The sequence below is a fragment of the Cherax quadricarinatus genome, chromosome 53 (assembly GCF_038502225.1).
Source record: "Cherax quadricarinatus isolate ZL_2023a chromosome 53, ASM3850222v1, whole genome shotgun sequence".
Taxonomy (NCBI): Eukaryota; Metazoa; Arthropoda; class Malacostraca; order Decapoda; family Parastacidae; genus Cherax; species Cherax quadricarinatus.
In genome coordinates, this window is record NC_091344.1 from 12,911,161 (window position 1) to 12,938,856 (window position 27,696).

Genomic DNA, 27,696 nt, shown 5'->3' on the forward strand with positions numbered 1-27,696 from the left:
TGATTCATCACAAGATGGTTTATCACAAGATGGTTCATCATAAGTTGGTTCATCACAAGTTGGTTCATCATAAGATGGTTCATCACAAGTTGGTTCATCATAAAATGGTTCATCACAAGTTGATTCATCACAAGATGGTTTATCACAAGATGGTTCATCATAAGTTGGTTCATCACAAGTTGGTTCATCATAAGATGGTTCATCACAAGTTGGTTCATCATAAAATGGTTCATCACAAGTTGATTCATCACAAGATGGTTTATCACAAGATGGTTCATCATAAGTTGGTTCATCACAAGTTGGTTCATCATAAGATGGTTCATCACAAGTTGGTTCATCATAAAATGGTTCATCACAAGTTGATTCATCACAAGATGGTTTATCACAAGATGGTTCATCATAAGTTGGTTCATCACAAGTTGGTTCATCATAAGATGGTTCGTCACAAGTTGGTTCATCATAAGATGGTTCATCACAAGATAGTTCATCATAAGATGGTTCGTCACAAGTTGGTTCATCACAAGATGGTTCCAGGAGCTACATTATATATGCAGTCATGGAGTGAGCAATGGTGGCTCTGGGAGTGTGTGAATAAGATGTTTTAATATTATAGCGAGAGAATACCACAGGTTTGGTCACTTGCGGCGTATAATCTCGTTTTATATGTTAAGTATCATTATTATATATGTGTGGTGGGGATATTTCAGATGATCGTGAGTTAGCTTGCTTGTGAACTCTGAGACTAAATCCGACAGCTGGGGACTTATTTATATATAAAATCTTATATATTCATGAGTGAGTGATGAGGAAAGCGGTTTTTTCTTCGGGTCACCCTGCCACGGTGGGAAACGGCCGTTGTGTTAATAATAATAATAATAATAATAATAATAATAATAATAATAGTAATAATAATAATAATACAGTAATAATAACAAAAATTATTCGTTTTCTTAAGTTTTATTAAAAGGTCAAATAATATTTGATATTTTTAATGCAGTCACAAGCAACTTTGAATCCTCCTCGTCCTCTTCATCAATAGGAGGCCATCATTTGGAGTACCAGATCAGCAAGCTGTTCCTCGTTGCTGAAGGTTGCCTCAGAGATCTCGCCGAGGGCGAGTGACTGCTTCATGTGATGGTGAACAGTAACCAGGGTACTTCTCCAGTAGTCCTCCATCTCTCCCTCCCCTCCACCGTTCTCTACCAGTGTCGCCAGGGAGCTGTACATCTGGGGAAGGATGTGTCAGGTTACTTTATAGATTTATTTCGGAGCATTATCACATCATAAAAATGTAAATAGTTCAATACAACTGAAACTTGCTTAGCTATCAAAACTTTACACTGTCGCTCTGTCCCTGGACCCAGTATGTACCTCTGTAATCTGTAAATACCTTTGTAACTTGTCATGATTGTGACCAGATCTACCTGGAGTTCATTACCTCTGTAACTTGCTCAGCTATCAAAACTTTGGGGTCCAGTCCCTAGGCCCATTATGTACCTCTGTAATCTTTTGACTACCGCCCACAGGATGGGTATGGGGTGCATAATAAACATATTAAACTAAAAAGCTCTTATTTTTGTTTTTGTAAATCAGTGTGTTCGTTATACTCGACTGCTTGATCATACGACATATATATGTACACCCGGAGGTGTATTTCTCGCGAGTGTATATGCTCAGAGTTCACTTTAATCCCTAATTTAGGAAGTAACCCATTTTTGTTTCGTGGTGAGGTCACGTGCAACCTTAATGAACATAATGTAGTTGCTTTAACCCCACTAACCAACCTGATCCACGAACGTCGTGATGGATCTAAGCGGATGTCTGAGGATCTTTTGGTAGCCAGATGAATCGCGTCCGTGTGTCATCATCCTAACCATCAGTGACCCAAGGAAGTTAGGGGAGACCTGTAAATTAATGCGGAAGTTAGATATATGTAAGTTGATAAGTTAGCGAAGATCTGCAAATTAGTTGAGGAAGTTGTCAGAAATCTGCAAGTTCTTAGTTATCTCTGTATTAGGACTGTAGAAGCCACTCGTAGAGTAACGTTTCCTCTGATGGATGTCCTGAACTGTACATAAGTGTCATAAGAAGTTTTAGCAGTAAAGATCGAGAACCAAAACCTAGTCATTGTGGTAGTCTACAAGCCTCCGGATGCAACATCCCAGCAATTCCAGGAACAGCTGTTAAAAATTGACCACTGTCTGGAAAATCTGCCAGCTCCTGCACCCAGCATCTTGCTCCTGGGGGATTTCAACTTAAGGCACCTAAAATGGAGGAATATAGCAAATAATATTGTTGCAGTAATAACACCAGGAGGCAGCTCTGATGAAAACTCACACTCACACGAGCTTTTAAATCTCTGCACAAAATTCAATTTAAACCACTGGATTGGAGAATACACTAGACCTCATCTTCACTAACAATGATGATCTGATAAGAAATGTCACCATATCAAAAACAATATACTCAGATCACAACATAATTGAGGTTCAGACATGTATGCACGGAGCCCCAGACCGACATAATGAGATTAGTCACGAGGGTGCATTCACCAAATTCAACTTCAATAACAAAAACTTAAAGTGGGACCAAGTAAACCAAGTCCTAACCGATATAAGCTGGGAAGATATACTAAGCAACACAGACCCCAACTTATGCCTAGAACAGATTAACTTGGTGGCACTCGATGTATGCACAAGGCTTATTCCTCTAAGAAAAAGGAGGAGTAGATGCAAAATAGAAAGAGACAGGCGCTCCCTTTACAGGCGACGGAAAAGAATAACAGAGCGGCTAAAAGAGGTCAATATATCTGAAATGCGTAGGGAGACACTGGTCAGAGAAATAGCAAGCATCGAACTTAAGCTAAAGGAATCTTATAGGAGTCAGGAATCGCGGGAAGAACTAAAAGCCATAAATGAAATCGAAAGAAACCCAAAGTATTTCTTCTCCTATGCCAAATCAAAGTCGAGAACAACGTCCAGTATTGGGCCCCTACTTAAACAAGATGGGTCCTACACAGATGACAGCAAGGAAATGAGTGAGCTACTCAAGTCCCAATATGACTCAGTTTTAGCAAGCCGCTAACCAGACTGAGAGTCGAAGAATTTTTTATGGGAGAGCCACAGAATTTGGTTAACACAAGCCTATCCGATGTTATCCTGACGCCAAATGACTTCGAACAGGCGATAAATGACATGCCCATGCACTCTGCCCCAGGGCCAGACTCATGGAACTCCGTGTTCATCAAGAACTGCAAGAAGCCCCTATCACGAGCCTTTACCATCCTATGGAGAGGGAGCATGGACACCTGGGTCGTCCCACAGTTACTAAAAACAACAGACATAGCCCCACTTCACAAAGGGGGCAGTAAAGCAACAACAAAGAACTACAGACCGATAGCACTAACATCCCATATCATAAAAATCTTTGAAAGGGTCCTAAGAAGCAAGATCACCACCCATCTAGAAACCCATCATTTACACAACCCAGGGCAACATGGGTTTAGAACAGGTCGCTCCTGTCTGTCTCAACTATTGGATCACTACGACAAGGTCCTAGATGCACTAGAAGACAAAAAAAATGCAGATGTAATATATACAGACTTTGCAAAAGCCTTTGACAAGTGTGACCATGGTGTAATAGCGCACAAAATGCTTGCTAAAGGAATAACAGGAAAAGTCGGTCGATGGATCTATAATTTCCTCACTAACAGAACACAGAGAGTAGTAGTCAACAGAGTAAAGTCCGAGGCAGCTACGGTGAAAAGCTCTGTTCCACAAGGCACAGTACTCGCTCCCATCTCGTTCCTCATCCTCATATCCGACATAGACAAGGATGTCAGCCACAGCACCGTGTCTTCCTTTGCAGATGACATCCGAATCTGCATGACAGTGACTTCCATTGCAGACACTGCAAGGCTCCAGGCGGACATCAACCAAATCTTTCAGTGGGCTGCAGAAAACAATATGAAGTTCAACGATGAGAAATTTCAGTTACTCAGATATGGTAAACACGAGGAAATTAAATCTTCATCAGAGTACAAAACAAATTCTGGCCACAAAATAGAGCGAAACACCAACGTCAAAGACCTGGGAGTGATCATGTCGGAGGATCTCCCCTTCAAGGACCATAACATTGTATCAATCGCATCTGCTAGAAAAATGACAGGATGGATAATGAGAACCTTCAAAACTAGGGAGGCCAAGCCCATGATGACACTCTTCAGGTCGCTTGTTCTATCTAGGCTGGAATATTGCTGCACACTAACAGCACCTTTCAAGGCAGGTGAAATTGCTGACCTAGAAAATGTATAGAGAACCTTCACGGCGCGCATAACGGAGATAAAACACCTCAATTACTGGGAGCGCTTGAGGTTCCTAAACCTGTATTCCCTGGAACGCAGGCGGGAGAGATACATGATTATATACACCTGGAAAATCCTAGAGGGACTAGTACCGAACTTGCACACGAAAATCACTCACTACGAAAGCAAAAGACTTGGCAGACGATGCAACATCCCCCCAATGAAAAGCAGGGGTGTCACTAGCACGTTAAGAGACCATACAATAAGTGTCAGGGGCCCGAGACTGTTCAACTGCCTCCCAGCATACATAAGGGGGATTACCAACAGACCCCTGGCAGTCTTCAAGCTGGCACTGGACAAGCACCTAAAGTCGGTTCCTGACCAGCCGGGCTGTGGCTCGTACGTTGGTTTGCGTGCAGCCAGCAGTAACAGCCTGGTTGATCAGGCTCTGATCCACCAGGAGGCCTGGTCACAGACCGGGCCGCGGGGGCGTTGACCCCCGGAACTCTCTCCAGGTAAACTCCAGGTCTTGTCGGTATCACCATACCATTTTTCAACTGAGTATGTTAGGGCACGATTTGGTAGTTAAGGACGAACTGGTAAATTAATAAATTATGGGATACAGTTTATCATGTTTAAAGCTGTCAGGATGACTACTTTATTAAGGCCACAAGAGAGAGATACGTCACTCGTCAATATAAACAATGTTAGGTAAAAGGACGCATATTCAACTAATTTGACATTGTGATAACATTTCGCTCCAGGAGATTTATCCTGAAGAGTGAAACGTTGCCACAGTAAAATATCACATTAAGAACAAAAGGTACAATACTGTAACTGGAACAATACACAAATAATCCGCACATAAGGAAGACTGACTTTAAATAGTCCAAGTCGGACTGAAACATAATCGTAAGCTCCTCTCTAATATTCGCAGGTTATTTGTGTAAAATATCACGTTAGTTGCATCTATGTCCTTTACCCTAACATTTTGTCGGTAATTCTACCATTATTACCATAAACACTCAAGTCAATCCTCTGTGTATATACGCGGAGCAACTTCACATAATTTCTTATACAAGGAGTTACTGGTGGTGTACAATACTACCGGCAAGTTGATGAATAAAACACACGTGCAACACTTGTGCATCAACAATAAAAACACCCGAGTGTTGCATAAGTTATGACTTTATTCATCACATATATGTATTTATTTACCTCAGGTATGGTCGTGTTGAGAACGGCGGTCGTGTCGTTCACATTTTGCGTGTCGTTCTTCACCTTCACAGACGACTGGATGACGTAGATACCTGTATGTTATGTATGTTATATATGGGTATCTTAACTGGGGAAATGTTTCGCCACACAGTGGCCTCATCAGTCCTATACAAAGAAGAACTGTGATGATCAGAGGGAGTTTGAGGTAATCAGTCTCCTCAGCCTGGAGTCGATGTAATCTGTGCATCTTTTCAAGACTGGTGGACTGATTATATCGACTCCAGGCTGAGGGACTGATTACCTCAAACTCCTTCTGATCTTAACCATTCTTCTTTATATCGAACTGATGAAGCCACTGTGTGGCGAAACGTTTCCTCAATAAAGATACCCAAGTGTTGCACATGTGTCTAATCATTAATCTACATGAATATATATATATATATATATATATATATATATATATATATATATATATATATATATATATATATATATATATATATATATATATATATATATATATATGTTGTTTTAGCCCACCTCATGGTGAGCGAAAATTCCCGACGCTCTAACCCACAGGACCTTCCAATTTTCGCTCACCGTGAGGCGGGCTAAAACAACACGGGTTCGAGCCCCCGGCTAGTCGCAGTGTTGTTATTGATTAAACTGAACATAGATAAGAGTAAGGTGATGAGGGTATCAAACGAGTTAGATAAAGAAAAATTGGATATCACATTGGAGGGAGAGAGTATGGAAGAAGTGAATGTTTTCAGATATTTGGGAGTTGATGTGTCAGCGGATGTGTTTATGAAGGATGAGGTTAACCATAGAATTAATAAAGGAAAAAAGGTGAGTGGTGCATTGAGGTATGTGTGGAGACAAAAAAAAAAATTATCTATGGAGGCAAAGAATGGAATGTACGAGAGTATAGTGGTACCAACACTCTTATATGGGTGTGAAGCTTGGGTTGTAAATGTTGAAGCGCGGAGGCGGCTGTAGGCAGTGGAGATGTGTCTAAGGGCAATGTGTGGTGTAAATATTATGCAGACAATTCGTAGTGTGGAAATTAGGAGGAGGTGTGGAGTTACTAGAAGTATTATTCAGAAGGCTGAAGAGGGGTTGAGGTGGTTTGGTCTTTTTAGAGAGAATGGAACAAAGTAAAATGATTTGGAGAGCATATAAATCTGTTGGGGAAGGAAGGCGGGGTAGGGGTCGTCCCCAAATAGGTTGGAGGGAGAGGGTAAAAAAAGGTTTTGTGGGCGAGGGGCTTGGGCTTCCAGCAAGCTTGCGTGAGCGTGTTAGGTAGGAGTGAATGGAGACGAATGGTGTTTGGGACCTGACGAGCTGTTGGAGTATAAGCAGGGTAATATTTAGTGAAGGGACTCAGGGAAACCGATCAGCTTCCGGTTTGCAGGACTTGAGTCCTGGAAATGGGAAATACAGTGCAAGACATCCCCACGGGGGGTGAAAATCTTTAGTTAAGATCGCCTGTCTGCGATTGTTTGCATATATATATATATATATATATATATATATATATATATATATATATATATATATATATATATATATATATATATATATATATATGTCGTGCCGAATAGGCAGAACTTGCGATCTTGGCTTAAATAGCAACGCTCATCTTGCCATATAGGACAAGCGAAAATTTGTATATGCAATAATTTCGCCAAAATCATTCTGAACCTAACGAGAAAAATATATTTCACTGTGTTTGTTTAGTATTAAATTATTGTAAACAAATCTAAAATATATTTAGTTGGGTTAGACTAAAATAAATTGTTCTTGTTATAATAAGGTTAGGTAAGTTTTCTAAGATTCGTTTGGAGCAAAATTAAAAAATTTTACATTAACATTAATGAAAAAATATATAAATAAACGTATAAGAGAAAATTTTAGAAAGGACTTAATTTTAAATGAGTTCTTGCTAATTGACCAGTTTTACATATTCGGCACGATATATATATATATATATATATATATATATATATATATATATATATATATATATATATATATATATATATATATATATATATATATATTAACAGAACAGAAGTACCTACGCACTTTACCCATGTTCTGAGGAACTAGGGGAGAAAGAGATGGTTGACCAGACACTAGAGGGGAGGTTACACTCACTGTTGAGGACGACAGCCTTGAGAATGATGAAGAGTTCTCCAAGACCCATCACCAGTCTCTGCTCCCCTTCTTGCTGCGCCTCTGTGGGAAGTCTCTGTTAGTAGTTTCATTGTGTGGGCAGTCTGTTGTAGTAGTCTCACTGTGTGGGAGTATGTTAGTCTCACAATGTGGGAGTATGTTAGCCTCACTGTACTCACCTAATTGTACTCACCTAATTGTGGTTGCAGGGTCGAGACTCAGCTCCTGGCCCCGCCTCTTCACTGTGTGGGAGTATGTTAGTCTCACAGTGTGGGAGTATGTTAGTCTCACTGTGTGAGAGTATGTTAGTCTCACTGTGTGGGAGTATGTTAGTCTCACTGTGTGGGAGTATGTTAGTCTCACTGTGTGGGAGTATGTTAGTCTCACTGTGTGGGAGTATGTTAGTCTCACTGTGTGGGAGTATGTTAGTCTCACTGTGTGGGAGTATGTTAGTCTCACTGTGTGGGAGTATGTTAGTCTGTGTGGGAGTATGTTAGTCTCACTGTGTGGGAGTATGTTAGTCTCACAGTGTATATGGGAAGTCTTGTGTTAGGTAACAACACTTCCCTCACTCGCTTATTCACTGTATTCCAGTACACTAACATAATCTGACACACTATTTTTTTTTTTAAATTTTATAACTTTACTGGCTTATTTTTAGCAGTATATATTAAGGTAGATATTCAAGTACTGTACATTATATATCCGTGTAATAAGCATTAGTTTAACATGTTTATTATACACCTCCTACCCATCCTATTGGTGGTAGTCTAAACATTACAGAGGTACATAATGGGTCCAGGAACTGGGCTGCAAAGTTTTGAGAGTTGAACAGATTACGATGGTAATGAACTACATGCGTGTTTATATCCGGTCACAACCGTACTAGTTATTTATGCAGACGTTAGTTTGGGCACACAAGCGATCTCTTCCTCTTCACCGAGTGTTTGACTCACTCACCCAGTGGAAATAAGTCACTCTGTCTGACTTTTTTGGGTTATCCCAGGTTCTCTACACATATGCTGCTATGTATGATAATCTATGTAACTGTATTTGTGTATACCTGAATAAACTTACTTATTCATTCCTTCAATCACTAAAATGATCTAACACTGTTATTAATATTCTTATTATTATTAGTAGTAGTAGTAGCATTTTTAATAGGTAAGCGCTAAATTCCCTAGGAAATATAGTGTCAGGGGTAAGAGTTGATTTATTTTTAAATTAAGAGCGATTCAGGGGCAATGAAGACGTCTTCATTCCGTTTAAAGAGGAATTACAGATGTTCCTCTTAACATAATGATAAACGGATCACCTATCACAAAGCTCACAGAGGGAAAATTCTTAGGAAACCACCTTGATAATAGACTCAAATTTCAAACACATGTACAACAAATAGGTAAGGGGAGAATGGTCACCAGCAGTGATAGCGGCAGCCGCTTTAAGTGGCAAGTGGTTCACAGTTCAGGAAGAAGGAAGATGAGGAGAGTTAATAGAGAAGATGTGAAGGTAGGAAATCGATTCTCTGTTCTCCAAGACGAATGTACTTCAGTGGTTAGTGAGGTTGGAGGTACCACTGATTCCTCTGCTAATCAAGGTAAGAATATTTTAATAGTAGGAGATTCTCAGGTAAGATATATGGACCGTGCATTTTGTAACAGACAGAAAGGTCAGACAGAGAGTGTGCCTTCCTGGAGCTGGTGTTGGTGACATAGTCAGCAGGTTGGATAATAGTATGGCAGGTAATGGGAACAATCTTAGTGCTGGGGGTAATGACATTGGGAAGAGCAGGAGAGAGGAGCTGCTGGATAAGTTTGTTAAAGGAATGTAAAGAGGAACTTAGCATACCTTTGGCTAATCTTTTTAACATATCACTACAAACTGGTATAGTGCTTGATAAGTGGAAAATGGCAACTGTAATACCTATTTACAAGGCAGGTGACAGGCCCTTGGCTTCGAACTATAGACCAATAAGCCTTACCTCCATAGTGGGAAAATTTATGGAATCAATAATTGCCGAAGCAATTCGTAGCCATCTTGAAAGGCACAGATTGATTAATGAATCTCAACACGGTTTTACAAAGGGGCGTTCCTGTCTTACGAACTTACTAACTTTTTTCACTAAGGTGTTTGAGGAGGTAGATCATGGTAATGAATATGATATTGTGTATATGGACTTCAGTAAGGCTTTCGATAGAGTTCCACATCAGAGGTTATTGAGGAAACTTAAGGCACACGGAATAGGAGGAGAAATTTTTTCCTGGGTAGAGGCATGACTGACAAATAGACAGCAGAGAGTGCATAAATGGGGAGAAATCAGAATGGGGGCACGTCACAACACAAGCGGTGTTCCTCAGGGGTCAGTGTTGGGCCCGTTGTTGTTCACAATTTACATAAACGACATAGATGAGGGAATAAATAGCGACATAAACAAATTTGCTGACACCAAAATAGGCCGTCCAGTTCATTCTAATGAGGACACTAGAGCACTCCAGGATGATTTGAATAGATTGATGCAATGGTCGGAGAAGTGGCAGATGCAGTTTAATATTGACAAATGCAAAGTTCTAAATGTTGGACAGGTAAATAACCATGCCACATATAAACTAAATAATGTAGATCTTAATACTACTGATTGCGAAAAGAATTTAGGAGCTCTGGTTAGCAGTAATCTAAAACCAAGACAACAGTGCATTAGTGTTCGCAATAAAGCTAACAGAATTCTTGGCTTCATATTAAGAAGTATAAATAATAGAAGTCCTCAGGTTGTTCTTCAACTCTATATATCCTTGGTTAGGCCTCATTTAGACTATGCTGTTCAGTTCTGGTCACCGTATTACAGAATGGATATAAATGCTCTGGAAAACGTACAGAGGAGGATGACAAAGATGATCCCATGCATCAGAAATCTTCCCTATGAGGATAGACTGAGGGCCCTGAATCTGCACTCTCTCGAAAGGAGTAGAATTAGGGGGATATGATCGAGGTGTATAAATGGAAAACAGGAATAAATAAAGGGGATGTAAATAGCGTGCTGAAAATTTCCAGCCAAGACAGGACTCGCAGCAATGGTTTCAAGTTGGAAAAATTCAGATTCAGGAAGGATATAGGAAAGCACTGGTTTGGTAATAGAGTTGTGGATGAGTGGAACAAACTCCTGAGTACAGTTATTGAGGCTAAAACGTTGTGTAGTTTTAAAAATATGTTAGATAAATACATGAGTGTGGGTGGGTGTGAGTTGGACCTGACTAGCTTGTGCTGCTGGGTCTGGTGCAGTGCTCCTTCCTTGAGTGGAGGTGACCAGACTGGGTGGGTCATTGAACTAATCCGGGGGGGGTTGTCATTGGGCTAATCCGGGGGGGGGGGATTTGTACCTCCTCCACATGAGTCAGTAGGCCTGTTGCAGTGTTCCTTCTTTCTTATGTTCTGATGTTCTTAAATTTCCAAGAAAATCTCTAAGACCGTAGGCATACTATCGAAGATACTGTACTATGTTCCACAGTCAGCCCTCCTGGCCCTATATCACTCACTTATTTACCCCTATCTCACCTATGGAATTTGTGCATGGGGCTCAACAATAATAAATCATTTCAGACCATTAATTACCCAACAAAAGGCTTAAGTCCGAATGATAACAAATTCCCCCTCCAGGCAGCACACTCCACCAATATTCAAAACTCTAAACTTACTCACCATACAAAACATCCATACTTATTATTGTGCCTACTACATACGTAGAACACTAAACTTGGATATAAACCCTCCCCTTAAACTTCTTACCAACCTCAACAGAACACATGATCATAACACAAGGCACAGATCACTCTTTCATGTTCCCCGTGTCCATCTCACACTATGTAAAAACTCAATGCACATGAAAGGTCCAAAAATCTGGAATTCATTACATGTGAATATAAAAGAAACACTACCTGTTTATCAATTCAAGACTCTTCTTAAAAACCACTTACTCAACCACAACTAAATAAATGCTGAATAACTGTACCTCATAAATGTATAACCTGTGACCCTATCAAACCATGTTTTTTTTAATTACATTACCTAATATAATACTACATTCTCTTGAATGCTCAGTAACTCATCTAACAACCACATGACCTGTTTCTGCACTACAAATCATTGATTTCACTCGATCTGATTCGATTATATTATACATTGTTATGCTGCAAATTTGTACAACTTGAAATTTGTACTTCATGTTGTAATTTGTTTACTGCAATTTCTACCACTGAATATATCATTGCTTAGTTAATCTTAAGTTAATTTTAAGCTGCCCATAATACTCTACATACAAGGTGCTCTTGGCATGTCCACTCAACCACTGTGTTTCTTTGTACAACTATCCCCCCAAGGAAGGTTCCTTGATGTTGGTGAGGGGCTCTTGATTTAGGGAATTGGATCTGTGCTCCAGTTCCCTGAATTAAGCCTGAATGCCTTCCACATCCCCCCCCCCCAGGCGCTGTATAATCCTCCGGGTTTAGCGCTTCCCCCTTGATTATAATAATAATAATTTGTACAACTATGTATCATGTCCAAATAATAATAAATAAATAAATAAGTAAATAAATAAATAAATACTAGAGCACCTCAGGACGGGCATGGGGGACGCAGCACCTCAGGACGGGCATGGGGGACGCAGCACCTCAGGACGGGCATGGGGGGACGCAGCACCTCAGGACGAGCATGGGGGGACGCAGCACCTCAGGACGGGCATGGGGGACGCAGCACCTCAGGACGGGCATGGGGGACGCAGCACCTCAGGACGGGCATGGGGGACGCAGCACCTCAGGACGAGCATGGGGGACGCAGCACCTCAGGACGGGCATGGGGGGACGCAGCACTTCAGGACGGGCATGGGGGACGCAGCACCTCAGGACGGGCATGGGGGGACGCAGCACTTCAGGACGGGCAGGGGGGACGCAGCACCTCAGGACGGGCATGGGGGGACGCAGCACTTCAGGACGGGCATGGGGGACGCAGCACCTCAGGGCGGGCATGGGGGATGCAGCACCTCAGGGTGGGCATGGGGGTACGCAGCACCTCAGGACGGGCATGGGGGACGCAGCACTTCAGGACGGGCATGGGGGACGCAGCACCTCAGGGCGGGCATGGGGGGACGCAGCACTTCAGGACGAGCATGGGGGACGCAGCACCTCAGGACGAGCATGGGGGACGCAGCACCTCAGGGCGGGCATGGGGGGACGCAGCACGTCAGGACGTGCATGGGGGACGCAGCACCTCAGGACGGGCATGGGGGGACGCAGCACCTCAGGGCGAGCATGGGGGACGCAGCACCTCAGGACGGGCATGGGGGGACGCAGAACCTCAGGGCGAGCATGGGGGACGCAGCACCTCAGGACGGGCATGGGGGGATGCAGCACTTCAGGACGAGCATGGAGGACGCAGCACTTCAGGACGGGCATGGGGGGCTGCAGCACCTCAGGACGCGCATGGGGGACGCAGCACCTCAGGACGGGCATGGGGGGATGCAGCACTTCAGGACGAGCATGGAGGACGCAGCACTTCAGGACGAGCATGGGGGACGCAGCACCTCAGGAGGGGCATGGGGGGATGCAGCACCTCAGGATGGGCATGAGAGGACGCAGCACCTCAGGACGAGCATGAGGGACGCAGCACCTCAGGAGGGGCATAGGGGGACGCAGCACCTCAGGACGGGCATGGGGGACGCAGCACCTCAGGACGGGCATGGGGGACGCAGCACCTCAGGACGGGCATGGGGGACGCAGCACCACAGGCCGGGCATGGGGGACGCAGCACCTCAGGGCGGGCATGGGGGGACGCAGAACCTCAGGGCGAGCATGGTGGACGCAGCACCTCAGGACGGGCATGGGGGGATGCAGCACTTCAGGACGAGCATGGGGGACGCAGCACCTCAGGAGGGGCATGGGGGGATGCAGCACCTCAGGATGGGCATGAGAGGACGCAGCACCTCAGGACGGGCATGGGGGGATGCAGCACTTCAGGACGAGCATGGAGGACGCAGCACTTCAGGACGAGCATGGGGGACGCAGCACCTCAGGAGGGGCATGGGGGGATGCAGCACCTCAGGATGGGCATGAGAGGACGCAGCACCTCAGGACGAGCATGAGGGACGCAGCACCTCAGGAGGGGCATAGGGGGACGCAGCACCTCAGGACGGGCATGGGGGACGCAGCACCTCAGGACGGGCATGGGGGACGCAGCACCTCAGGACGGGCATGGGGGACGCAGCACCTCAGGGCGGGCATGGGGGACGCAGCACCTCAGGGCGGGCATGGGGGACGCAGCACCTCAGGGCGGGCATGGGGGGACGCAGCACCTCAGGACGGGCATGGGGGACGCAGCACCTCAGGACGGGCATGGGGGACGCAGCACCTCAGGACGGGCATGGGGGACGCAGCACCTCAGGACGGGCATGGGGGACGCAGCACCTCAGGGCGGGCATGGGGGACGCAGCACCTCAGGGCGGGCATGGGGGACGCAGCACCTCAGGGCGGGCATGGGGGGACGCAGCTCCTCAGGACGGGCTTGGGGGACGCAGCACCTCAGGACGGGCATGGGGGACGCAGCACCTCAGGACGGGCATGGGGGGACGCAGCACCTCAGAACGGGCATGGGTGACGCAGCACCTCAGGACGGGCATGGGTGAAGCAGCACCTCAGGACGGGCATTTGGGGACGCAGCACCTCAGGACGGGCATGAGGGGGACGCACCTCAGGACGGGCATGGGTGACGCAGCACCTCAGGACGGGCAAGGGGGGACGCAGCACCTCAGGACGGGCATGGGGGACGCAGCACCTCAGGGCGGGCATGAGGGGGACGCACCTCAGGACGGGCATGGGGGGACGCAGCACCTCAGGACGGGCATGGAGGGACGCAGCACCTCAGGACGAGCATGGGGGGACGCAGCACCTCAGGACGGGCATGGGGGACGCAGCACCTCAGGGCGGGCATGGGGGGACGCAGCACCTCAGGACGGGCATGGGGGACGCAGCACCTCAGGACGGGCAAGGGGGGACGCAGCACCTCAGGGCGGGCATGGGGGGACGCAGCACCTCAGGACGGGCATGGGGGACGCAGCACCTCAGGACGGGCATGGGGGACGCAGCACCTCAGGGCGGGCATGGGGGACGCAGCACCTCAGGACGGGCATGGGGGGACACAGCACCTCAGGACGGGCATGGGGGGACGCAGCACCTCAGGACGGGCATGGGGGGACGCAGCACCTCAGGACGGGCATGGGGGGACGCAGCACCTCAGGACGGGCATGGGGGGACGCAGCACCTCAGGACGGGCATGGGGGGACGCAGCACCTCAGGGCGGGCATGGGGGGATGCAGCACCTCAGGGCGGGCATGGGGGGACGCAGCACCTCAGGACGGGCATGGGGGGACGCAGCACCTCAGGTCGGGCATGGGGGGACGCAGCACCTCAGGGCGGGCATGGGGGGGACGCAGCACCTCAGGGCGGGCATGGGGGGACGCAGCACCTCAGGACGGGCATGGGGGGACGCAGCACCTCAGGGCGGGCATGGGGGGGACGCAGCACCTCAGGGCGGGCATGGGGGGACGCAGCACCTCAGGACGGGCATGGGGGGGGGACTAATTACTCCAACACATCACTTAACGTTCTAGTAATAACATTTAATGTTTATCTTACACAGTACATTAATACATATGTACTAAGATAATAACAAACAAGTGATATCTTAATACGCAATGCAATCACAGTAATTTTTTCGTGATTTACTATCAACATTCCGACGGAAGAGGAATTAAGACAACTCTGGTTATACAGCAAACTAACATACAGGAAGAGTAAAAATACTGAAGGTATTGTAACACACACACCTACATTTGTGCTGGAAAGATTTATCATTATTATAATAAATAGGAAGCGGTAAACTTGTAGGGATCATACAGCGCTTGGGAAATACAGAGCCCCGAGGTTCCATCTGAGTAAGTAAGTAAGTTTATTCAGGTATACACAAATACAGTTACATAGAATTATTATACATAGCAGCATATGTGTAGAGAACCTGGGATAACCCAAAAAAGTCAGACACAGTGACTTATTTCCATTGGGAATGGTGAGAAGGTCGATGTTATTGCTGTGATGACGAGGTCTTCAGTGTTTAGTGTAATATAAACACCACACACACCCTCGTCTCTACCGTCATTAAGGTATTTCATCTTGAAGTAATACTTATCTGTAACCATAGTGTCTAACCTCTGACGCGGTGGAGGGCGGTGAGGATATGTGAGGGCGTGGCGTGGGCGTGGATGTGTGAGGGCGTGGCGTGGGCGTGGATGTGTGAGGGCGTGGCGTGGGTGTGGATGAGGTTCCTCCAGGCGCCAATTATCTCCTGGTACACATCCTTCATGGTACCCAGCATAAAGTGACGACTCTCACCGAACACTTCCTCTATCTTCATCTTGCCTCTGAAGAACGGGGATAATAATAATAATAATAATAATAATAATAATAATAATAATAATAATAATAATAATAATAATAATAATAATAATAAATCTATATTTCTACATGAACATGTACAAGGTACACAGACCATAACTAACATTAGTGACATACTACTACTATATAGAAAGCCCCTTGTTATACCTGGAGTATGCCTGGAGAGGGTTTCGGGGGCGAGTGCCACCGCGGCCCGGTCTGTGACCAGGCCTCATGGTGGATCAGGGCCTGATCAACCAGGCTGTTACTGCTGGCCGCACGCAACGCGACGTACAAACCACAGCTCGGCTGGTCAGGTACTGACTTTAGGTGCCTGTTTAGCGCCTTCTTGAAGTCAGTCAGGGGTCTATTGGTAATCCCCCTTATGTATGCTGGGAGTCAGTTGAACAGTCTAGAGCCCCGCACACTTATGCAGAGCATTTCGGAAAAATTAGGCCAATTTTCTCCAGGGATGCGACCCACACCAGCCGATTAACATCCAGTTACCCATTTTACTGATGGGTGAACATTGGTAGCAGGTGTCTTAAACACGTCCTAATGTTTTCCAGTCGTACCGGGGATCGACCCCCGAACCTCAGTGTGTGAGCTGAGTGCACTAGCAATCGAGCCACGGGAAAATAAGAGTTTAGAACAAGGGTTTTTAACCGGGGGTATGGGAACCAAATAATGGGGGGTATGGAACGCGATCTCTGAACAAATTTCAAACAAAAAATTATCGTTAGATTAGAATAAACTATCAGCTGTTGTGTTGCTAACTATCCATATGTAAAGTAAAACCAAACTACTGACATCTTTTGCAGTCATACTGGTACCTAATAGTACTGATAACGATGATGATTTCGAGTCTAGTGAAGGGGGTGTGGTGACATATTGGGCAATCCACTGAGATCTGTAAACCAGGCCCGGTGGCCTGGTGGCTAAAGCTCCCGCTTCACACACGGAGGGCCCGGGTTCGATTCCCGGCGGGTGGAAACATTTCGACACGTTTCCTTACACCTGTTGTCCTGTTCACCTAGCAGCAAATAGGTACCTGGGTGTTAGTCGACTGGTGTGGGTCGCATCCTGGGGGACAAGATTAAGGACCCCAATGGAAATAAGTTAGACAGTCCTCGATGACGCACTGACTTTCTTGGGTTATCCTGGGTGGCTAACCCTCCGGGGTTAAAAATCCGAACGAAATCTTATCTTATCTTATCTTTGAAGTCATACTGGTACCTAATAGGACTGATAACGATGATTTCGACAGTCTAGTGAAGGGGGTGTGGTGACATATTGGGCAGTACACTGGGATCTGTAATCTTAAAAAGGTAAAGAACCCATGGATTAGAGCCTCCTCGGCCGGACATAATAATAATCATTTTTATTTCTATAAATACATGATACAGCTTATACAGACCATAGCTGACATTAGTGACATACTATATAGAAAGCCCCTGGTTATGCAGAGCATTCTGGGCAATTAGGTTAATTCTGTACCCCGGATGCGACCCACACCTGTCGGCTAACACCCAGGTACCTACTTACTGATAGGTGAACAGGGACAGCAGGCGTCTTAAGGAAACATGCCCTAAAGTTTCCACCGTTAACGGGGATCGAACTAAGGACCTCAGTGTGTAAGCTGAATGCGCTACCAACCGAGCTACGGTTTCACCAAATATTTTTACCTAAAATACACTAAATGACGAACACAGTTTTCATGGAGACGATGTTTCTCTCTTGTAACAGGATACGTCAGGTCACTGACTCCAAGTCAGTGACGTGAAACAGCTTGTTGCACAGCCTGCTACACCGGCTATTACACAGGCGTTTACACTGGCTGGTACACAGGCTGGTACACAGGCTGGTACACAGGTGAAGCGTTGCCAGAATCATAGTTGAGCTGTGTATATGTATTTCCACCAGCTTCGCTGCTATCAGCTCTCCCCCGTGCTCTACCAAACATGGTATAAACCTTGGTAATAAATACCGACAAGTTGGTTTAGAAAGACACGTAAGCAAACACTATAACATATTTATTAGAAAACGTTTCGGTCCTGGGACCTGGGATCAAGGTCCCAGGACCGAAACGTTTTCTAATAAATATGTTATAGTGTTTGCTTACGTGTCTTTCTCTACCAAACATGTTACCTCCGGCAATTTAACCAGCGGACATGAAACTTGCTATTTGACCGCCTGACAATTGACTACCAGGAATCTGACTACCCTAAATTGACCACTGAAACACGACGTTGACCATCCGGGCAGGAGGAACGAACAACCAAAAATTATAGGTGAGGAAGATATATTAGATCTTCCTAATCAAAAGTTACTGAGAAAACTCTCTCTCTCTCTCTCTCTCTCTCTCTCTCTCTCTCTCTCTCTCTCTCTCTCTCTCTCTCTCTCTCTCTCTCTCTCTCTGTATATATATATTATACACACACACACATACACAGGTTCATGTTGCATAATGTGTGTTAGCTAATGGAAAATATGGATGCTCGGACTTTAGAACCATCACATGGGTATGTTGTGACTACCACCGTCAGGATGGACTTGTGGTGACTGTCTTCCTCAGGATGGGTATATAGTGCATAGTAAACCTATCACACTATTTAATGTAGCCTTATTGCGTGTCACTAAAGTCTTGCACAGATCTAAAATCGACTAAAAATGCGCAGATTATACACACATGATCTAAGACGCAAGTAGATGGATGTACACGGTCACATACAGATGTACACACACACATGACACAGACGCACACGAATGACCACAGACATGCACAGATAACCACAAACACACATAGATGACACAGATGTATATGCTCGTAGATGAGCACCAATGTACACAGATACTGACCGATGTATATAGACATATATAGAGTCTATATACACGACCACAAACATATGGATGACCACAGATGTACGTAGTTAACTACAGATATACACAGACATACATAGATGGCTCCAGACACACACAGATGACAACAGACATATGCGGATGACTACAGATGTACACAGACGACTACAAACCTACACCGATGCTGACAGACGTATACAGACAAGCAAAGACTTACACAGGTGACTGATCAACGTGGGGCAGCAGTGTTCGTAGAGACGACTCCATCCGACTTAAGACTGACTCCACGAACAGACTTAACTCTGTAAGTGCAGCGAAACAGTTATATTTAAGGCCAATCTACTACATGAGGGTCATTGAGGTTTATCTCGTATGCGAGAGTTATTAAGGCCTGTCTACTACATGAGGAGTTATTAAGGCCTGTCTACTACATGAGGAGTTATTAAGGCCTGTCTACTACATGAGGAGTCATTAAGGCCTGTCTACTACATGAGGAGTCATTAAGGCCTGTCTGCTACATGAGGAGTTATTAAGGCCTGTCTACTACATGAGGAGTTATTAAGGCCTGTCTACTACATGAGGAGTCATTAAGGCCTGTCTACTACATGAGGAGTCATTAAGGCCTGTCCACTACATGAGGAGTTATTAAGGCCTGTCTACTACATGAGGAGTTATTAAGGCCTGTCTACTACATGAGGAGTTATTAAGGCCTGTCTACTACATGAGGAGTTATTAAGGCCTGTCTACTACATGAGGAGTCATTAAGGCCTGTCTACTACATGAGGAGTTATTAAGGCCTGCCGGCTACACGAGGGGGTAATACAGTCTACTACACGAGCGTTATTAAGGCCTATCTAGTACATAATGGCCAGTCTGCTGTACGAGGGTAATTAAGGCCGTTACCTAGACACTGTAATTAAAGATGCGATTAACTTTTAAATTATCAGGAATATTTTTCCATAAAATAGGATTAAGGTGTATATATGAAGAGGAATTCAAGTGAAATTCACTGACTGGAGACAATCATCATTCTATCGTACAGGAGGAGCCACACCTCTATGATGCGTCCGTAATCTACTGCATCAATTTTATTTTTAATTTTATTCTTGCTAACTTCTAACTTTGCACATCCCTACCCTAACTAACCTCCGCCACGCTAACTCCTGTCTTTGCACTTCCGTACCCCTCACTCGCCTCTAACCTAATATTTCTCCTTTCGCACATCTCCTTCCTGCACAACGATATGTGACCCTTAGGGTTTAGCTCCTAAAATGATTATAATAACTGTGGAGCATCCAACAAAATCAGGTTGGAGGGAGTGGGTAAAGGAGGTTGGAAAACGAAGTTTTGTGTGCGAGGGACCTAGACTTCCAGCAAGCGTTCGTGAGTGTGTTGGATAGGAGAGAGTAGTGGAAATAGTGTTTATGACTTGAAGTGCTGTTGGAGTGTCAGCAAAGTAACATTTATGAAGGGATCAATGGAAACCGATTAGCCGGATTTGAGTCCTGGAGGTTGAAAGTACAGTGGCTGCACTCTGAAGGAGAGGTGGGTGGGGATATGTTGCAGTTTTTATAAGTGTAGTGTCAGCACCTCTCTGACAATACAGTGATGGGTTGAGTGAGGATGAGAGGGCTGATGTATTAATAAATAAATAAATAAATAAATAAATAAATAAATAAAAATATATATATATATATATATATATATATATATATATATATATATATATATATATATATATATATATATATATATATATATATATATAAAACAGGCTGGCCGTCTCCCACCGAGACAGGGTGACCCCCCCAAAAAAAAAAACACTTTCACCATCATTCACACTATGCAGAGGTGCGGAAATACGACACTTTAAATGCCACTCTAAACAGTAAATATCCCAAACCCTTCCTTTAAAGTGCAGGCATTGTACTACCCACCTCTAGGACTCAAGTCCAGCTAACCAATTTCCCTGAATCCCTTCACAAAATATTATGCTGCTCACACTCCAACAGCTCGTCAAGTGCCAAAAAAATCGTCTCCACTCAATCCTAAGACGCTCACGCATTCCTGCTGCATATCCAAGCCCCCTGCACACAAAACCTCTTTTACCCTCTCCCTCCATCCTTTCCTAAGAAGATCTCTACTCCTCCTCCCTTCCACTACAGATTTATATACTCTCCAAGACAACCTATTTTGCTCCACCTCTCTAAATGATCAAACCACCTCAACAACCCCCCTTCAGCCCTAATACTTTTAGTAACTCCACATCTCTTCCTAATTTCCACGCTACAGATTCTCTGCATAATAATTACGCCACACGTTGCCCTTAGACACGCCATCTCCACTGCCTTCAGCCTCCTCCTCGCTGCAACATTCACAACCCATACTTCACACCCATATATGAATGTTTGTACCAAAATATTCTCGTACATTCCCTTTTTTGCCTCCATGGATAATGTTCTTTGTCCTCACAGATACCTCAATGCGTGACCACCCACCTTTTTTTCTTCATCACTTCTATGATTTGCCTCGTCATTCATAAACCCACCCGTTAACAAATCTGCTCCCAAATATCCAAACACATTCACTTCTTCCATACTTCCTCCAATATAATATCCAATTTTTCTTTACCTAACTCGTTTCATACTCTCATACTCTTATCTATGTTCACTTTCAACTTTCTTCCTTTACACACCCTCCCAAACTCGTCCACTAACCTTTGTAACCTCTCTTCAGAATCTCCCAAAAGCACAGTATCATCAGCAAAGATTAACTGTGTCAACTCCCATTTTGTATTTAATTCCCCATAATTTAATCCCACCCCTCTCCCCAACACCCCAGCATTTACTTTTTTTACAACCTCAAATATAAATATGTTAAACAGCCATGGTGACATTACACATCCCTGTCTAAGACCTACTTTTACTGGAAAATAGTCTCCCTCTCTCCTATACACCCTAACCTGAGACTCACTATCCTCATAAAAACTCTTTACAGCACATAGTAATTTACTACCTATTCCATACACTTGCTGCCACTATTTGCCACTTTGCTTCCCTATCTGCCCCATCGTATGCTTTTTCGAAAATAAAAGCAACGAGAACTTCCCTACCTTTATCTAAATATTATTCACTTTTATGCTTCAATGTAAACACTTCATCGACACATCCCCTAGTCCTTCTAAAGCCTCCATCATCTGCAATCCTGCTCTCTGTCTTACCTCCAATTCTTTCAGTAATAACCCTCCCGTACACTTTACCTGGTGTACTCAGTAAACTTATTCCCCTATAATTTTTACACTCTTCTCTGTTCCCCTTCCCTTTATATAAAGGAACTATATACGCTCTCTGTCAATCCCTAGGTACCTTCCCCTCTTATATATTAGTGTAGTTACCGTCAAGTATTGCGATGAGTGTCGGGTGTAGGTGAGTGTGGAAGACTTCCTTAGGTGAGTACCTGAGGCAGTGGTCACCTGGCTCCTGCACATCATCCAGCAATATGTCGTCCACCACACTGTCCTCTGTCTCCTGCTGGTGACACACACCAGTACAGTTAGTGTCTCGACATTTCATGACAGAACATCGACCCTTTGTCACCCTCATTTGTCATGAATGACTCACTGGCATACCACTTAAGATAAAATTTATAAATAATAATAATAATAACAATAATAATAATAATAATATTATTATTATTATTATTATTATTATTATTATTATTTTGGCACAAATACTGTACATTTTTCAATTAGTTTCCTGTCAATCTCAAACTTTGATAATAAGTATTCCCTGTACGTAGATGCTGCTATGACTCCACTCGTCTTCAAAATACCAATATCGTCTGAGAAATAAAACATGGTTTGTGGTTTTATGACAGAGAAAGACAGAGACAGACAGACAGAGAGCGGGAGAGACAGAGACAGATAGACACAGGCAAAATGTTTCTGCGTATGTGCGGGTGTGTTGTGTGTGTGTGCACTCGCCTATATGTGCTTACAGGGGTCGATTCACAGTTCCTGGCCCCTCCTGTCTCTTTGTATGTGTGCGTGTGTACGTGAATGTGTGGGTATGTGTGTCGATGCATATCTATACGTGCCTTTGCATATCTATACATGTTTTTGCTTGTCTGTACGTGTCTTTGCATGTCTATGTTGGTTAATTGCGTCAAAATCCTATCGCCTACATGTTGGTTATGCACATAACTTGCTCACCACCTGTCAAGAATACTTTAATCCCTAAAACTGAGATCAAAGTAAATCCCAGTGTATATACACTGAGAGATATACACCTCTCAGTGTACATATCCTTGCGTGTGTAGTTAAACCAGAATAAATATGGTCAGTGTTAAGTGCGGTCAGTAGTAACAGCCTGGTTGATCAGACCCTGATCCACCATGAGGCCTGGTCTCAGACCGAGCCGCGGGGGGGTTGACCCCCAAAACCCTCTTCAGGTAAACTCCAGGTAACCCTCACCTCCTCCTCAGCAATCACTTCTTCGATGTCTTCTAAGATGATCTCAATCTCCTCCTTGTGTGTGACCTCCTGGACGGTCTGGACCGTAGCCTCGGTGTGAGGAAGATAACAGAGGAGCCACATGACGCACCACCACTCCACTACCTGCAATAATACTGATCACTTTAAACACACAGGTGTAAAAGCATGTTCACTGGTATAAACGAACCTCGTCTCGGTGCGGGTTTGTTTGTGTCATAAGTAAGTTTATTCAGGTAAAGGAGCACATAAATAGTGTGTCAGAATCAATGGGGGTTCGGTTGCACTATACTAGTGAACGTCCGAGCTGGGTATGGGGTGCACAATAATAAAAATAATAATAATAATAATAATAATAATAATAATAATAATAATAATAATAATAATAATAATAATAATAATAATAATAATAATAATAATAATAATAATAATAATAATAATATCTTTATTTACTACAAGTACATGCACAAGGTATACAGGCCTAACTGACATCAGTGACATACTAGATTAATATAGTAGTATGTCACAGATGTCAGCTAGGTCTGATAACAAGCTAGGATTGTTATACAAAGCATTTCGGGCAAATTAGGTCAGTTTTGTCCCAGGATGTGACCCACACCAGTCGACTAAAACCCAGGTACCCATTTTACTGATGGGAAATATTGACAAATGGTGTAAGAAAACATACCCAGTGTTTCTACCCTCGCCGGGAATCGAACCCGGACGTCAGCGTGTGAAGTGATAGCTTTAGCCACCAGGCCACGAGATATTAAACTAACTAAATTAAGGTTCGAGTTCACGTGGGTTCGTTTGCGCTATACTGGTGAGCGTCCGAGTTCATGTGGGTTCGTTTGTGTTATACTGGTGAGCGTCTGAGTTCATGTGGGTTCGTTTGTGTTATACTGGTGAGCGTCTGAGTTCACGTGGGTTCGTTTGCGCTATACTGGTGAGCGTCCGAGTTCATGTGGGTTCGTTTGCGCTATACTGGTGAGCGTCCGAGTTCATGTGGGTTCGTTTGCGCTATACTGGTGAGCGTCCGAGTTCATGTGGGTTCGTTTGCGCTATACTGGTGAGCGTCCGAGTTCATGTGGGTTCGTTTGCGCTATACTGGTGAGCGTCCGAGTTCATGTGGGTTCGTTTGCGCTATACTGGTGAGCGTCCGAGTTCATGTGGGTTCGTTTGCTCCATATATTATACGATGGTACCCATATCTCTGTACCAAGGGAAAGGGGAAGTTTTCTGCAACTCCATTGCTAAACAATTACTTTGCATGACCTACTTCCACTCGAGGGCAACGCTCACCTGTGACCTCAACTCCAGCTGCTTCACCTCACTTCTGCTGCAGTATATAAGGTTGGGCCGCATGCTAAAATATCTGTAAGTTTTAGCCTTGAGGGATTAACTACCTCCTTCCAAGGCTGACGGGCCTATCACATCAAAACTACTTATACTGTCTCCACATTGTAACCTTTGTAAAGAAATAAAATATTTAAGTATTACACATGCATATGATTCATCAAGGTACTGGGTAGATGTGGTACAGCTAGTCCTAGTTGGTATACACCTTACCTGGAGTATACCTGGAGGAGGTTCCGGAGGTCAATGCCCCCGCGGCCCGGTTCATGCCCAAACCTCGCGGTGGATTAGGGCCTGATCAACTAGGCTGTTACTGCAGGTTGCACGTAAACCGACGTACGAACCACAGCCCGGCTGGTCAGGTACTGACTTTACAAGTCCTTGGTAATTGATACCAATAAATTGATTTAGAGAGACACGTGAGCAAACACTAGGACATATTTGTTAGAAAACGTATCGGTCCTGGGACCTTGATCACTCCTGACATACAGAGGTTAAAATGTCTGTATATATAGGGAGAGTGAGGTGTTTTTCAGGTCACTGTCACTCGCACCCCATTCTCCTCCTGTATAATATACTGTCATTTTAATCTATGTTAGAAGTGATCAAGGTCCCAGACCGAATTTTCTGATATGTCCTAGTGTCTGTTCACAAGTCTTTTTAAACCAGTCCTTGTTGCCGGGACGGAGATGTGGCCTACAGCGGTATTTCGCTCTTCAGGACTATAAAAATTCCTCATGACGCGGGTGTTAGTCACATAATGAAGTAGTCGTTGGAAGTTTTGGTCATGTGACCGTGACCTTCAAATGATATGTCAGTCCATCCCAAAGAGATTAAATACGATAACATATGATGATACGTTTCCCGCCCCATTGAAAAAAATAACATTTTCTTATTTTAATTATGACATAAAACTGCTTTTGATATAAAAGCGACAAGATATAAACTCAAGATCAGTCATAATCAAAGACTGTTAATTCATTAACAAAATACTGGGCGGGAGACTCGAACCGTGGTGCTTGTGGTCTGTTTATTGACAGTCGTTCAGTACGACTTGTCTTGAGTTAATGGACTATCTGGCTCTGAGGGATATGAGACCAGATATACCACAACAGCTTCTGGGGCTGTGGGATGAGACAATAGAGTTATAGCTGGTGCCGCTGATACATCCAGGTCACATTTGTGTTGGTTTTAAAGTCATCCTATTATAAGCTCCTTCTCTGAGTAGTTACAAAGTTGGGCCTGGTATGCACAAGGGCCAGGGATCGAGTTCCCGACCAGTATTCTGCTTATACCTACCTATATATTTAGAATGTATCTTGTATACTGGTGCATGGAAGTGAAACTCAACCAGATATTTGTAAGTTTTCACTTTTGACCCTTAGCAGGAAGAAGATAAATATGATAGCCTAAACCATAGCCGAACTTAGGGTAAATGTCTCATGTAGACAAATGGTTCAAAAAACCGACGAGTTGATAAATCAGACACATGTGCAACACTTGGGTATCTTTACTGAGGAAACGTTTCACCACACAGTGGCTTCATCAGTCCTATACAAAAAAAAAAAAAACCGGTGAAGATCAGGAGTTTGATGTAATCGGTTCCTCAGCCTGGAGTCGATGTAATAATTAGCAAAATGTGATCAGTCATGAGGGTGTCTTCTCAAAATTCAACTTCAGTAACAAAAACATACAATGGGAGCAAGTCAACCATGTCCTAAATGAAACAAACTGGGAAGATATCCTGAACAACACGGATCCGAACCTTTGCCTAGAAAAAATTAACTCTGTGGTTCATGAGGTCTGCTCAAGGCACATTCCATTAAGAAAAAGAAAGAGAAGATGTAAACTAGAAAGAGAGATATGCTTCCTATACAGACGAAGGCAAAGAATCACAGAGCTGCTGAAAGGGGCCAGTATATCAGAAATACGAAGGGAGACAGCGCAATAAGTGTCAGGGGCCCAAGATTATTCAACTGCCTCCCAGCATACATAAGGGAGATTACCAATAGACCCCTGACTGTCTTCAAGAAGGCACTGGACAGGCACCTAAAGTCAGCACCTGATCAGCCGGGCTGTAGTTCGCACGTCAGTTTGTGTGAGGCCATCAGTAACAGCCTGGCTGATCAGACCCTGATCCACCACGAGGCCTGGTCTCAGACTGGCCCTCGAAACCCTCTCCAGGTATACCTCCAACCATTCTTCTTTGTATTATTAACACGGTTGACTAGTATCCCAGGATAATCCAAGAAAGCCAGGCACTTCGATTTATTTCTATTTTGTTTTTTCTTCAGAATGCGATCGTCAACAGTCTACTAACACACAGTTACTTACCTGCTAGATAAGATCAACCAGGCTGTGATGGCCATGTGCGCCAGCGGGCCACCAACAGAAACAACATTATTATTATTATTATTACATTCATGAGAGGAGTGCTAAACACTTAACATAGGGGTCACACAGCGCCTGGGGAAAATGGAAGGTATTCAGGCTTGATTCAAGGAATTGGAGCATTGGTCCAGTTCCTTAGACCAACAGAATTAGCCTCGTTCAACAAGCAGTCAAAACTATCTAGTCCTCTTAGTTGTGGATTCCATCTTTTACTGCATCTTGTCTTCCTAAACCAAAATAATCAACAGACGAATTAATATTTAAAAATGCACTAAAACATTTACCTTCATATTTGTTGTCACACGTTATGTGGTTAGAAATATGTGTCAAAATAACTGATAGCACAGCCTCTCAGGCTGTGTGGTTGTGTTTCTGGCCAGTGAGATATGTTGGTAAGTTATCTCTCAGTGTGGGAAGTACCTCAGGTGTTA

At 44.3% G+C, this 27,696-nt stretch overlaps 1 protein-coding gene across 2 annotated transcripts; it reads right to left on the reverse strand.

Moving 5' to 3' along the window:
• Positions 1-511: 511 nt before the first annotated feature.
• LOC128692262 (uncharacterized) lies at positions 512-27,696 on the reverse strand. 2 transcript variants are annotated; one of them, XM_070096329.1, is made up of 9 exons: positions 27,550-27,696; positions 23,501-23,644; positions 22,424-22,556; positions 19,247-19,331; positions 15,946-16,157; positions 7,682-7,762; positions 5,522-5,613; positions 1,785-1,904; positions 512-1,227 (listed from the first exon to the last, which is right to left on the reverse strand). In XM_070096329.1, the coding sequence occupies exons 1-9, from the start codon at positions 27,553-27,555 to the stop codon at positions 1,033-1,035; spliced, it is 1,068 nt and encodes a 355-aa protein (XP_069952430.1). In that variant the 5' UTR covers positions 27,556-27,696; the 3' UTR covers positions 512-1,032. The 2 variants fall into 2 exon arrangements, with proteins under 2 accessions (XP_069952430.1, XP_069952429.1); XM_070096328.1 differs by having other exon boundaries at positions 22,424-22,559.

Excerpts from the sequence above, each read along its gene's own strand:
- LOC128692262 (XM_070096328.1), bottom strand. Across the intron at positions 22,560-23,500 it reads AAGTGATTGCTGAGGAGGAG|CAGGAGACAGAGGACAGTGT; the intron begins GTGAGGGTTACC and ends GTGTGTCACCAG. Across the intron at positions 16,158-19,246 it reads CACGTTGATCAGTCACCTGT|AGGCAAGATGAAGATAGAGG; the intron begins GTAAGTCTTTGC and ends CCCGTTCTTCAG.